The sequence below is a fragment of the Rhinatrema bivittatum genome, chromosome 8 (assembly GCF_901001135.1).
Source record: "Rhinatrema bivittatum chromosome 8, aRhiBiv1.1, whole genome shotgun sequence".
NCBI classification, from domain to species: domain Eukaryota; kingdom Metazoa; phylum Chordata; class Amphibia; order Gymnophiona; family Rhinatrematidae; genus Rhinatrema; species Rhinatrema bivittatum.
The window spans coordinates 149,578,118-149,592,670 of record NC_042622.1 but is presented as its reverse complement, the minus strand read 5'-3'; the positions used below and the strand labels follow the sequence as shown (position 1 = coordinate 149,592,670).

At 46.0% G+C, this 14,553-nt stretch overlaps 1 protein-coding gene across 2 annotated transcripts in view; it reads right to left on the bottom strand.

Moving 5' to 3' along the window:
• FAM166A (family with sequence similarity 166 member A) overlaps positions 1–14,553 on the bottom strand; it is a 183,327-nt gene that overhangs the window by 123,097 nt on the left and 45,677 nt on the right. For both annotated transcript variants that reach the window (XM_029611906.1, XM_029611907.1), the window contains exon 4: positions 9,505–9,625. In XM_029611906.1, coding sequence (XP_029467766.1) covers positions 9,505–9,625 — 121 coding nt within the window. The remainder of the gene's footprint in view (positions 1–9,504; positions 9,626–14,553) is intronic.

Genomic DNA, 14,553 nt, shown 5'->3' with positions numbered 1-14,553 from the left:
TTGTTATTGTATCGCGGCTCTAACGATTTTTGACGATTTAAAATATATCTGACGATTGTTTTAAATCATCAAAAAACGATTCACATCCCTATCAGATACAGCTGTTATGACCTGGTCCAGACAGTGGGAAAAAGTAGTTTGAGACATTCCCCCCCATGACCCCTATTGTCGTTTGGAAGGAGCCGCTTGCCATGAAATGCAGGGTGGCCAATAGTTTGGTGAGGCCCGGCACAACGTGGGACCTTCTGTGACCAGATCCAGATCCCCTCTGATTTCTTCATATGATTCCAGGATAGTCCAAGAGCTGAGCTGATACCTGCTAACCACATAATCTTCTGGCATGCCCAGCAATGAGGCTTGTGGAGGAAAGATGCACTCCCTGTATCTCCTCTGCTGTTCCTGCCTGCATTCCAGGCACTGCCGTGGGCCCCAACTCTCTCCCTGTGGGGCCAGTGGCTCGAGCTCCGGTGCAGGGATTTCCTTAGGAGGGGTTGGAACTTCCCTTGCCTGTTCCTGTGATTGTTGGTGTTCCTCTTGCTGTTGTCTGTGGCAAGCTTCCTGAAGCATCCAGCATCCCTCAACAAGTAAACTTACTACAAACATTATGGGCCGGATTTTAAAAGCTCCTCATGCGTAAATCGCCTTACGAGCACCGGGCCTATTTTCAAAAGGCCCGGCGACGCGCATAAAGCCCCGGGACATGTGTAAGTCCCGGGGCTTGCTAAAAGAGGAGGTCCGGGGGTGGGGAGAGGGCGGGGCCAGAGGCTCCTGGCACAGCGGCCGTTTGCCGCTGTGCTGGGGATCGCGCGCCGGCAGTTGGTGGCACGCACAACTTACTTGAGCCCCAGGGCTGAAGTAAGTTTTGAAATAAAAGAAAAAAGCAGAAGAAGGTAGGGGGAAAGGGCAGGGGAGGTAGGGGAAGGGAATGTGGGAAGGCAGCGCGGCTCGCGCACACAAGGTGCACAATTGTGCACCCCCTTGTGCGCGCCAACCCCTGATTTTATAACTTACGCGCATCTGTGAGTGCAAGTTATAAAATCAGGCATACATGGGTGCGCGCCGGGTTGCGTGCTCTTGTTTTGAAAATCTACCCCTATGGGTTTAGGAAGACAGGCCAGGTAAGAACAGGTGTTTCTATTGGCCCAGGAAGGCCTGGTAGGTGTGTCTGATAGAATACTTCTTTTTAGCGCAAGTGATAATCACCATAATAATAGCCACAATCTGCAATAACGGCCGCAGGTGCACAATAAAAAGATTTTTCCTCTGGTACTGCAAAAAAAAAGGTGTAGTTATTTTTGACATTAAATCCCGTGTTAGTGTGCATTAAGCATTAATTCCTTCCACATGCTTACTAAATTTAAAATTTGAATGCTAGCTTGGATTGCGCTGTTTATCGTGCGCCCAACGCTCATTAGACTTCATTTGATGAATGACCCAGTTAGCCGGTTAGAACCTAACTGGCTAAGTTATGATGTATATTCAGCAGCACGGCATGCTTAGCCATATAAGTCTAACCGGCTAAGTTTAGACCTGCTCTATGGCATGTCTAGCTTAGCCATACAACTTATGCGGCTAAATCCAAATATCAGCAGTTGGTTATATAAGTTGCACAGCTAACTTTCTCTGCCCCGATCAGCCCACTACATGTCTACTTTTTATCGGCTATCTTTTTATCTTTATATGGCAAAGCAGCAGCCACTGAACATGCGCGCATATTCAGCGGCAGCTACTTAGTTGCATATGTCCCACTTATCTGGCTAAATAGCACTAAATGCATTTTGAATATTTACCTCCCAATTATCATACCACAATATGTGTCAATGCATACCTCCCATTATTGGATGCTGAATATTAAAGCATATTAAGATGTTGTAGTTTATAAACTGTTGCATCCATCGGTGCTAGACGGCTTTGCCCCGTTTGTCTCACCTTGTTCACGGCTCCTCCTGCTTACCTAGGAAAGATGGCTACCGCCGCATCTTCAAGCCGACCTCTCTGGCGTCCCTGGAACGGCTATGGTGCAGCCTCCCGCCATGCTCCTCACAGGTACCTACTAGGGTACGCGCGCGCATCACCCACGTCTTTATTCCAACCTTGGCGTGAACCTCGGGGGCGTTCCCTCTTGCTGTCGTCATGCCATCCAGGTATATAACCTATTCTAATTTGCTAGCTCGTTGAGTTAGCAAGGACTCGAATCCGTTCCTGTCTACACTACTCTGCCGCTTCCGTGCTGCCACTGTAAGCTCTCTCTCTGCCCTTCGGGGTAACTGCTAACCTGGGTACCTGCTCCTCAGGGGCCCTCTGCTTTATTTCAGGTGCCTTACAGGGAACAGGTACTCGCTCAAGGGCCTGCTCTCCCTACCTCGGTGCCTGCACTTTCTTCTTCAACCTGGTGGAATTGCATACCTACAGCAAACACCTAGGTGAGTACTCTAACTCTCAGTCTGTTTCATGCACAGTACTACCTTGCTGGGAAACCTGCTTTGGAACCTCCCTATACCAACGGGGTGAGAAGGGCTCCCTCTGCCGAGGTCCCTGAGATTGCTGCTACCAGACTGCCTCACTACTGCTACCTCTGGTGGTACTCTTCAAGCTGTATAACAAAGAACTAACTGTGTTTGTGTGTTCTGAGTCTAGCCTAGTACTGTGGCTCCTCACTGGGCTCCTCCCCATGGGCGTGGTCATCTGCCACAGTACCCAAGGATCCACCCAAATACCGCTTAACCATAACAGATTGCTAACTCCATGGATCCGGCTCAGCTCACCGCATTGCAGGCCATTCCAGGCCTGGCCCAGTGAATCTCTGAACAGCAGAATGCGCTGGAGGGTTTGACCGCTGCATTCAACCTACTGCACACACACATGAACTTACCTACCACCACAGGTAAAGAAGCTACACAGTCTGAAGTGATGGTCAAGACTATTGTACCTCTATCTGCTCCTACCCGCTTCTCGGGGGAAGTTTGGAGATGCAGAGGTTTCATTAACCAGTGCTGCATGCACTTTTCCCTGCAACCCAGCCATTTTTTCACAGCTAATGCCAAGACCACCTATATCTTGTTGTATCTAGACGGACGAGCATTGTCTTGGACCTCTTCGCTGTGGGAGCGTGAGGATCCAATTCTTCATGACCTTGAAGGATTTCTCGAACTGTTTAAATCAGTTTTTGATGACCCTGCCCGGTATACCATTGCAGGATCTTCTTTGGTTCACCTGAAGCAAGGTAATAAACCATTAGCTGACTTCGCTATCAAATTCAAGACACTGGCGTCTGAATTATCCTAGGACCCGAAATGCCTGAAGACCCTCTTCTTTGAAGGACTGAACTCTCATCTGAAGGACGAGCTCACCGCTCGTGAGATGCCTGAGACCTTGGCTGAACTAGTGAAGATGGCAACAAGGATTGATCGCTGACTTCGTAACAAGGTTCAAGAGACCAAGACTCCCAGAAAACCCTTTCAGGGTGAAGCTCGAGTTAAGTCCACACCCAGGCCTCTTCCCTCGGTCCCAGTTGCTGGAGAAGAAGAACCTATGCAATTAGGCCGCAGCCATCTGACATCCAAAGAGAGAAGAACACGGAAGAAACTGGAGCTGTGCATATACTGTGAACAAGCTAACCATGCTGTTCAAACATGCCCTATATATCCGGGAAACTGGCAGACCTAAGTCCTGTGGGAGGACTCTTCTTAGGTCTTACTGCTCCTTCTCCTCTGCTCTCTCTTCCTGTATCCTTGATCTGCGGACCCTTAGAGTATCAGATTCTTGCCCTAGTGGACTCAGGGGCAGGAGGCAATTTCATTCTACAACGATTAGTGGAGCACCTACGGATCCCCACTACCACTATGAAGTCTCCACTACTTCTGTCGTCCATTCATGGAGAGCCCTTACCGGGTGAAGTAACCCAACTCACCGAACCAGTATGTCTATGGACTAGTTCTCTCCATTCTGAAACTATCTCCTTCTTTGTTTTAGAGAAGGCCATGCACCCTATGGTACTGGGATTACCGTGGCTGCAGCAGCATATGCCTCAATCCAATTGGGCTACACTGGAACTTTCACGTTGGGGTCCAGACTGCCATGGGAAATGCCTGATGGAGGTCGCTCCTATACCCTGCATGCCAACCACCCCGGTAATGCCGGGGTTGCCGCCTCAATATGCATCATTCCAAGATGTCTTTTCAAAAGAAGCTGTGGACGTACTACCGCCTCACAGACCTTATGACTGCGCTATTAATCTGAAGCCTAACACTGAACCACCCAAGGGACGAGTGTACCCCCTCTCCGTGGCAGAGAATAAAGCCATGTCTGAATATATTCAGGAAAACCTCAAAAAGGGCTTCATAAGACCCTCCAAGTCTCCTGCTGGCGCAGGTTTCTTCTTTGTGGGGAAGAAGGACGGAACATTGCTTTTATGTATAGATTACAAGGGTCTCAATGAGATAACAGTGAAAGATCTTTACCCCCTGCCTCTGATCTTAGAGCTATTCAACAGACTACAGGGAGCAAAATATTCTCCAAGCTTGATCTGAAAGGAGCCTACAACTTACTTCGCATTTGCACTGGCGATGAGTGGAAAACGGTCTTCAATACCCAGGACAGTCACTTTGAATATTTAGTGATGCCCTTCGGCCTGTGCAATGCCCTGGCTGTCTTTCAAAATTTAATGAACGACATTTTCCGGGATCTCCTCTATAAAAGTGACATCTTGATATTCTCTCAAGACATGACCTGACCACTCATTTTGAGGATGTTAAAAGAGTGCTGCAAAGACTCCGTAAGAATCATCTATATGCCAGACTATCCAAGTGCGAATTCCACAAGGATTCAGTGCCTTTCTTGGGCTACATCGTTTCCAACCAAGGCTTTCAAATGGATCCACAGAAGCTGGAGAGCATTAAGAAATGGGCACAACCCACCGGTGTAAAGGCTTTCAGACGTTTCTTATGCTTCACCAACTATTACAGGACTTTCATCAAGAACTACTCCTCACTTACAGTTCCGCTTACAGATATGACAAAGAAAGGTGCCCTGTTGCTAATTGGTCTCCGGAGGCAATAGCTGCATTCCAGAAATTAAAAGATGCCTTTTCGAGCAAGCCGTGTCTCTGACACCTGGATCCCACCAAGCCCTTCATCGTTGAGGTCGATGCCTCAGACATTGGCGTAGGGGCCGTACTAAGCCAGGCCGGTGATTCGAAGGCTTTACAACCATGCTCATTCTTCACCGTCGCTTCTCTCCTGCAGAAAAGAATTACGGAATAGGAGATAAAGAGCTCCTGGCTATAAAGATGGCATTCAAAGAATGGCACCCTTGGTTCGAAGGAGCGTAACATCAAGTCACTGTCTTTACAGACCATAAGAATCTGGAGTACCTCCGCCACGCACAGCGCGTAAATCATAGACAAGCGAGATGGTCTCTGTTTTTCAAAAGATTCAACTTTGTGCTAAAATACCACCCTGGAGATAAGAATATCAGAGCAGATGCCCTATCTCGCTCATTCCTCTCAGAGGACATTCCATAAGAACCGCAACACATCATTGACCCAGAAAGGGCTATTTTGGCAGCTACTCACTTGGTACCTGCAGGAAAAACCATTGTACCCAAGAACCTCAGAAAGAAGTTGTTAGCATGGGCTCACGACTCTAAACTGGCAGGACACCCTGGCCAACGTAGAACTCTGTCTAAGCTACAAATCTTTTTTTGGTGGCCCACCAAGAAGGAAGACACATTCTCCTACGTTGCTTCCTGCACAAATTGTGCAAGACAGAAGACACCACCCGATCGCCTTGGGGCCTACTCCAACCCTTGCCAGTACCAGACAAACCATGGACACACATTGCTACAGACTTTGTGGTAGACTTACCACTTTCAGGAGGAAACAACACGATTTGAGTAAATGTAGATCAGTTCTCAAAGATGGCTCACTTTGTGGCTCTCCTTGGCTTACCCACCACCATGGAGTTCGCCAAGCTTTTCATCACGCACATCTTCCACCTACACGGCATGCCTAAGCACATAGTCTCCGATCGAGGAGCCCAATTCACAGCTAAGTTCTGGAAGGCACTATGCAAGAAGTTTGATATGTCTTTCAACTTCACTTCAGCATACCATCCACAATTTAATGGGCAAACAGAGAGAATGAATAGGACACTCAAGCAGTTCATTCATGCCCTCATAAACACTCGCTAGAATGATTGGAGTGAACTGTTGCCCTGGGCTGAATTCGCCATCAATTCTCATCCAGCAACATCCACTGGATCAACACCATTCGAAGTGGTTTACGGACGACTACCGCTGCCACCACTGCCACTTCCATTATCAGTGTCATCCCTGGCAGCTCAATCTACTGCCAAAGATATTCAACAACTTTGGACTCAGACAAAAGAGATGCTTCTTAAAGCAGGACTTCGAGCTAAAAAAAGATATGATGTTCATCACTGCAAAGCTCCAGATTTCCAGCCTGGTGACAAAGTCTGACTATCCACTAAGCCCTTAAGACTTAAACTACCTTCAGCTCGCTTCACTCCATGCTTCATTGGACCATTTCCCATTCTCCGACGATTAGGCAATCTCACTTATAGTCTGAGGCTACCACCTACATTGAAGATCCACAATGCGTTCCACGTCTCACTATTGAAGCCATTGATCCTTAGTGAGTTCTCCAACAAGACTCCTGAAGCTACACCTATAGATACAGAAGAAGACATCAAATACAAGGTAGACGCTATTCTCGATGTGAGAAAAAGAGGCAGAGTTTGGGAATACCTCCTATCTTGGGAGGGTTATGGACCTGAAGAAAACTCTTGGACTCCCTTGGCTAATATACTGGATAAAGAGATGCTACAGGACTTCCATAGACTGCATAGACTGCATCCTCAGAAACCAAGACCTGGTAGGAAACAGCGTGAACACCCTTTGAAGGGGGGTACTGTTGCATCCGTCGGTGCTAGATGGCTTTGCCCCGTTTGCCTCACCTTCTTCTCGGCTCCTCCCGCTTACCTAGGAAAGATGGCTACCACTGCGTCTACAAGCTGGCCTCTCCGGTGTCCCCAGAACGGCTGTGGTGCAGCCTCCTGCCATGCTCCTCACAGGTACCTACTAGGGTGCATGCTCGTCACCCAAGTCTTTATTCCAACCTTGGCGTGAACTTCAGGGGCATTCCCCCTTGCTGTTGTCATGCCATCCAGGTATATAACCTACTCTAATTTGCTACCTTGTTGAGTTAGCAAGGACTCAAATCCGTTCCTGTGTACGCTACTCTGCCGTAGGGATGTGCATTCGTTTGCAACGTATTGGCAATCCGCAAGTATATGCCATATTCGTTGTATTCGTGGGGGTCACGAAATGTATGGCGAACCCCCACAAATACAACGTATCACTAACGAATAAACCCCCACCCTTCTGACCCCCCCAAGACTTGCCAAAAGTCCCTGGTGGTCCAGCGGGGGTCCTGGAGCCATATCCTGCACTCGGGCCATCGGCTGCCGGTATTCAAAGTGGCTCCGCGATATTCAAAGTGGCTCCGATAGCCTTTGCTTGTGACGGCAAAGGCTATCGGTGCCACTTTGAATACCGGCAGCCGATGGCCCGAGTGCAGGATATGGCTCCAGGACCCCCGCTGGACCACCAGGGACGTTTGGCAAGTCTTGGGGGGTCAGGAGGGTGGGGGGTTGTAGTTAATTAAATTTAAAGGGTTGGGATGGGGATTTGTTGGGGAAATGAATACATATGTAACTAATGAATGGATCGGGGTCCCCCGAGAACGGATGCAACTGATTTGGGTCCCGACGAATACGAATACCGAATGGGACGAATCCGTCCCTGCTGCACATCCCTACTCTGCCGCTTCCGTGCTGCCACTGGAAGCGCTCTCTCTGCCCTTCGGGGTAACTGCTAACCTGGGTAGCCGCTCCTCTGGGGTCCTCTGCTTTACTTCAGGTGCCTTACAGGGAACAGGTACTCGCTCCTCGAGGGCCTGCTCTCCCTGCCTCGGTGCTTGCACTTTCTTCTTCAACCTGGTGGAATCGCATATCTACAGCAAACACCTAGGTGAGTACTCTAACTCTCAGTCTGTTTCATGCACAGTACTACCTTGCTGGGAAACCTGCTTTGGAACCTCCCTATACCAACGGGGTGAGAAGGGCTCCCTCTGCCGAGGTCCCTGAGATTGCTGCTACCAGACTGCCTCACTACTGCCACCTCTGGTGGTACTCTTCAAGCTGTATAATAAAGAACTAACTGTGTTTGTGTGTTCTGAGTCTAGCCTAGTACTGTGGCTCCTCACGGGGCTCCTCCCCATGGGCGTGGTCATCTGCCACAGTACCCAAGGATCCACCCAAACACCTCTTAACCATAACATAAACTAGATCTTTATAGCTTATCTCTCTACCCATTTGCCTCTGCTTTTCCGTTATTTCTTACCAGAGGGAGAGCCTCTGGTAAGAACGGCTTTTCCGTTATTTCATACCAGAGGGAGAGCCTTCTCTGTCGCCGGCCCCACCCTCTGGAACTCCCTCCCCACCCTCCTACGCCAAGAGACATCCTTTCACAAATTTAAGAAAGGAGTCAAGACATGGCTTTTCCGACAGGCCTACCCCGACACAAATCAAATTTAACATCCCCTTTAGCCCCCTTGCTCTACCTTATACCCCTTGCTCCCCCCCTTTCCCAGGTCCTTCCTCTGAAGAAAACCTTTTACCCCATTGAATACCACCTACTTCAACTCTCCATAATCCTACCTAGTTAAGCGAGTCTATGTATATTAGCCATCTGTACATGGTATCCCTCTTTTCTGCCTTTCTCTCCCCTCACTTCTTCAAACAAGCCTTTTCTCCCCCTCCTTTCCTTTTCCCACTTTCTCTCCCCGTTTTCCTCAATCTATACCTTTCTTTTCCCTTACTTATCCCCCTTTTCCCACCCGTCCTACCTTCTACCCCTTACCCTCTCCCCCCCCTCGCCCTACCCCCCGGCCTACCCTTCTTACAAACCTACACTCCTCGTTTTCCTTTAACATTATTTATTTTGTTGTATTTTGCTTTTGGTTTTTCTGTTTGTTGCTTCTCGTTTTAGTAACATCCTATTGTTTCAATGTCATACTGTTATATTGTTATATTGTTATACTGTATTTCCCAATTGAGTTCTATGTAAACCGGCATGATGTGTTTCACGAATGTCGGTAAATAAAAGTTAATAAATAAATAAAATAAATAAATAAATTTCTGTATTGCTTAATAGCAGAGTTTCCCCTCTCGGCCTGCTCTAATTCTGTGCACTTACTATACACTCCTGAGAAGTAAAGCAGGGAAAAGCAGAACTCAGGAAACCAATATTTTCCCCAATTAACTATAATCAAACAGCACTCAGTAAATGGTCCTGAGACTTAATAAGGTTAAAAGAAGGTAGTTGATTATGTTTTTTTAAGAACTTTGTTAATTGCTAAAATAGTTTAAATATTGTTGCCATAGGCTGCACCTGATTGCTTTATTGTATAGACTCTCTGCTTACCTGAGATGGCATTTCGTTGGATGAGATTCGGAGCCACATCCCTCCCATAATTATGGTATTTAGAAAAGTCAGGGAATTGAGTTATAGATACCAAAGGACTTAGCTGATCAGGTTTCACAGACTGAAAACAAATATAGAACATTTATTATAATGTTATATCTGTTTTATGTTCTTTATAATTATAGAAATGGAATAAATAAAGAAATATCCTTTTTCCTTTCAGTGTATTTCATCAGTAACATTGGAGAGCAATTTATTTCCATCCTCTTCTAGTCTGGATGATATAATGAGAGTCAAGTTACTTTACATTACCACTTCATCTCTCCTGCTGGAAATTTAATCTATAGTTGCAGTAAAATTTAAAAGTCTCTGATTTGCATATAATGCTGACAAATTGCTTTAAATACTCAAAAATAAAGTCCAGTAATGCTAAACACTTCAAATATCAATAATATGCAATAAAGTTCAGCTCGAATATGAAAAGATTGTGTATGGTCAGACTGGGGAAACCTCATATAGTGCCTCCATTAGGTTCAAAACTGCCTAATAGGCTACTAGCGATCTCTAACTCCAACCACGTAGGTGTTAGAATATTTGTATAATCATCGGAGACCCCAGCAAGGCAAGGTGCCAAAATAATCACTTCATTTGGCTATCTTGACAGTTCTATATTAATTATCACTGTAGTGAAAGTTAAAGATGGTATTCTGGAATGGAGCACAAAGTTATACCGATCCCAACTCACTGTTATGTTGCCAAGGTACTGTATATGAAACTTCATGCGGCTAGTGTCTTAGTACTGTATATGAAACTTCATGCGGCAAGTGCCTTAGTCCCTAAGGGACTAAGGCACTTGCCGCATGAAGTGCCTTAGTCCCTTAGGGACTAAGGCACTTGCCGCATGAAGTTTCATATACAGTACCTTGGCAACATAACAGTGAGTTGGGATCGGTATAACTTTGTGCTCCATTCCAGAATACCATCTTTAACTTTCACTACAGTGATAATTAATATAGAACTGTCAAGATAGCCAAATGAAGTGATTATTTTGGCACCTTGCCTTGCTGGGGTCTCCGATGATTATACAAATATTCTAACACCTACGTGGTTGGAGTTAGAGATCGCTAGTAGCCTATTAGGCAGTTTTGAACCTAATGGAGGCACTATATGAGGTTTCCCCAGTCTGACCATACACAATCTTTTCATATTCGAGCTGAACTTTATTGCATATTATTGACAAATTGCTTTAGGCATAACAAATATCAACATAATGCAGTCTGATTATTTTTATTTATGGATTTTTTTATAGCCCATCTTTCCTAGGAAACCTTACCTAAAGTGCAATACAGCAAATTTTTCAGCTTTATTGATCTGTAATTTTTTTTTAATGAAGTTGTGATCCATCTATAAGTCCACTCTGGTCCGCTTTTGGATCCCCATAAACTGGACACCTTGACTGGTATGAGTGATGATACTCTCAGTCCATGGAGTCCCTACATAGCTTGGTGCAATACAGAAGCAAATGTAAGAGCTATAAGTGGAGAAATCTACTTTGATCCCCAATAATTTGAGCTAAAATCTTGTCTGGATCATTTTTGCTGGGACCCATCATGGCATACAATTTATATACGCTAGTGGAGAACAACAGGACACATGTGACAGGTTGCTAGGTTAAGAGGGGGAATTATGGAAACAATCATAAAAATTAGTATAGGAAATGTTGACATTTTTATCTGCTAGTAATATTCACCAATAGGATGTTTTGGCCTAATACTGCAGATTAGTAAATAGTAGAGGATGCAAAAACAAATCCATTTCAAGTGATCACCTGCAGCAATAATACCCTGTGCTCTGATTCTGCAAGACCTCAGAAACTGAGGAGGATTGGGTTTAACCAATTTTTTGATGGGAGGTATCAAGGAACACTTGCTGCTTTAGGAAGTACTACTGATGCTGCAGTAGAGGTCACTTTTCCCTCTCAACCAGTGCCTCAGTATAGTTTGTTGTTTTTTTTCCGGGGGGGGGGGGGGGGGCGGAGAGAGTTCTATAATACTCCAGTATGGTGAATGGAGTCAGTTTGCTACAGAAGGTGCAATCTTCCAGTAGAAAATTTCAGACAAGATTCCATCTGAATTATTCTGTTAAAATTAAAAGGGTAATTTTCAAATATCTTGCATAGGCTAAAGTCTGCAGGTACTTTGTACTTTCAGACTTTAGCCAAATTTTCAAAGCGGATTTATGTGAATAAATCCGCTTTGAAAATTATCAGGTTTGCACGTAACTGATGCCAACATATATGCCCACAGTTACACCTTTTTGGGATCGGGTGTAACTTTGTGTACATTCATGTGCATGCTTTCAAAAATGAAAAGCATGCGTGGAAGTTTATCCCCGCCCGCAACTCTGCCCCCTGGAACGCTTCTTTGTAGAGGCATGTAAAGGTAAAGGCGTAAGAGCTTTTCTGCATACTTTTATGTGTACAACCCCCCTGGGCAATTTTCAAAAGGTCATTTATGCACATAAAACTGGAATTTAGGAGGGGGAAGTGATGTCATGGGCCAAAATGGATGCCTGAAATGAGAAGTCCAACCAAATGTCTGATTGAGCTTAAAAATGTACAATCTGCATGTGAGTTGAAACTCCATAACCCCAACGAATCATGGCTTAAATAACCCAGCTAATGTATCAACCTGAAAAAAGGCAGCAGAAATAGTTTCTTTGCGACAAGCGCGACTTTGTCCAGGCGCGTTTCTGGCCCTAGAGCAACATGAGATCGCTCCCCGTCATACTCTGAGGAAGAGGGAGACTACGTGTGAGCAGCAAGTAGGGAGGGAGAAGTTCCACACAGGAGGAAATGAGAGCGTGGGATATAGCATTGATCAAAAAAAGAGATGTTCGAGGCAATGAATGAGCTAAGAGGAGAGGTGACTGAAATCGGAAACCACATAGAAGAAGTGGAGCAGCGCATAGAGGATCAAGTGGCAAGAGTGGAGGAGCTGCAAAAAGAAACACAAGCACTCTGAAAAAGGAAAGAGGAACTATCTGTCAAGCTTGCAGATCTCGAAGATAGAGTGTTGCAGAAATAATCTGCGCATAAGAGGTGTCCTTGAAGTGAATGAGTACGAAGATTGTGTCAAAATGGTAAGATGTATTTGCAAGGCCCTGATGAGTGAGGGAGAGGCCGCAGAGGGTGAGGGGTCTGCAATTAACATCAAAAGAACTCACAGACTGGGAGGTGCAAAGAGGCAAAACCTCCCTTGGGACATAATAGTCTGCTTTCGGGAGTACCACCAAAAAGAGAGTATAATAGGGAAAGCCAGAGCCCAAGGAGCCTTTCAATGGGAGTCTCACAAGATTGATTTTTATGCTGATCTGTTGTTGGTGACTTTGGAAAGGCAAAGGAAAATGAAAGATACACCAATGAGCTGACAAGGGGAAATGTGAGATATAAGTGATTGTTCCCTTTTGACCTACTTTTCACTATCAACGGAATGAAGCACAAAGTAAAGATGGAGCAGGAGGCCAGAGAGAAACTACAGGAGTTAGGGGCCTAATGAATCATGGGGAGAAACAGCAAATTCAGGAGCATGCATGGCAGGGGTCAGCAACTCCTTCTCGCACTCATAGGGATTTTGCCAAGTGGCAGATGGTACCAATGAAAAAGAGAAATGGCGCACAAGCAGATGGAGAAGCATGAGTGAGTTGAGACTTGTTCAGGGTTGATTAGAATTTGCTCTTTAGTAATGGTTGAATGCAGTAATATTTTGCAATTGAAGCCCTACATTGGCAGTAAAAGATCAATAGCTGAGAGCTGAGTGATCAGGGGCCATGGTATTATTATGATGGATATACTACAAAAATGTTAGCATTGTGAAAGAATTAATGTTGTAGATGTTTCTTGGGGAGAGAGGGTATGTCTGATCTGTTGGGAGTAGAGGAAGCAAAGATGTGGAGGGCTATGGGAAAGGAGAGGGGGACGGTATGAGCAGGGGTGGGCAGAAGAGGGGGTTAGATGGAGGGAAGGAGGAGGGGATGGGAAGGGTAAAGGGGGGTGAAATGGTGTATGCACTACTGGGTTTGATAAGGTGATTTCTGATAGTAAATTAAATCCAGCCATCCAGCCTCTCTCTCAGTGTTACAGGGTTAAACACGTTTATGAAAAGGCAGTTCCTTTTTAAAGAGGTTACATGCCAGTTTCTGTGTGTAACAATGGAAAAACAGAACCACCATTCCTCATAAAACAAATAAAATCAAGAAACATAAAGCATCAATTATAATAGTAAAATCATACTAATGAAAGAATATTTTAAAACTTCATATAAATAGAATAATTTCTTGTTGCAGGAGCGCTAAGAAACGGTCTCGATTTCGGAGAGGTTGGTATGCCCTTGGACCATGGTGCGACTACAGAGGAGCTCCGAGGAAGCGCCGAGGCAGGCAAGGTGTGTCCAAGCACGGGTGGACAGGCTGAAGACCAGGAGCCCTGATCACTGCCGAACCTGAATGCACTGGAAGTGACCCAACAACACAATGCTGGTCTCTGGGGTAGCCCTCCGGCCACTCGATAGCCCTTTCAGTCCTGCCACCTGGAAACAGCAGATGTGACAGGACAGACAGAGGTCCAGGACAGGTGATGATACTGGAACAAGATGAAGACACTTGGAGACATGGTTGGGATGAAGACACTAGGCAAGAAGGCAAGGCTAAGGCAAGGCTGAGGCTCAAGAAGAAGAAAGGATCCGGGCAGCTCAGGAAGCAGAGTCCAGTCAAAGAAGGCTTCAGTAACCCAGCATGATTGATGCTCCTGAGGGTCATCCAGAAGAAGGCGAAATTTCAGACCCAGCGTGGAAAATGAGCCAGAAGGTCATCTAGAAGCAGGGGCCTCTGGGAAGGCTAGAACAGGCCCCGTCCTGTGTCTTGAACTCTGTCTCGCCCTCTGATACTTGAGCTTGCTCCGTCCATGCCTAAGACGCTGTTCGAACCTGCTCCGTCCTAGCGTGGTCCATGACCAGCCACTGGCGGCTGTGTAGAGCGCGCCCCGGTACAGGC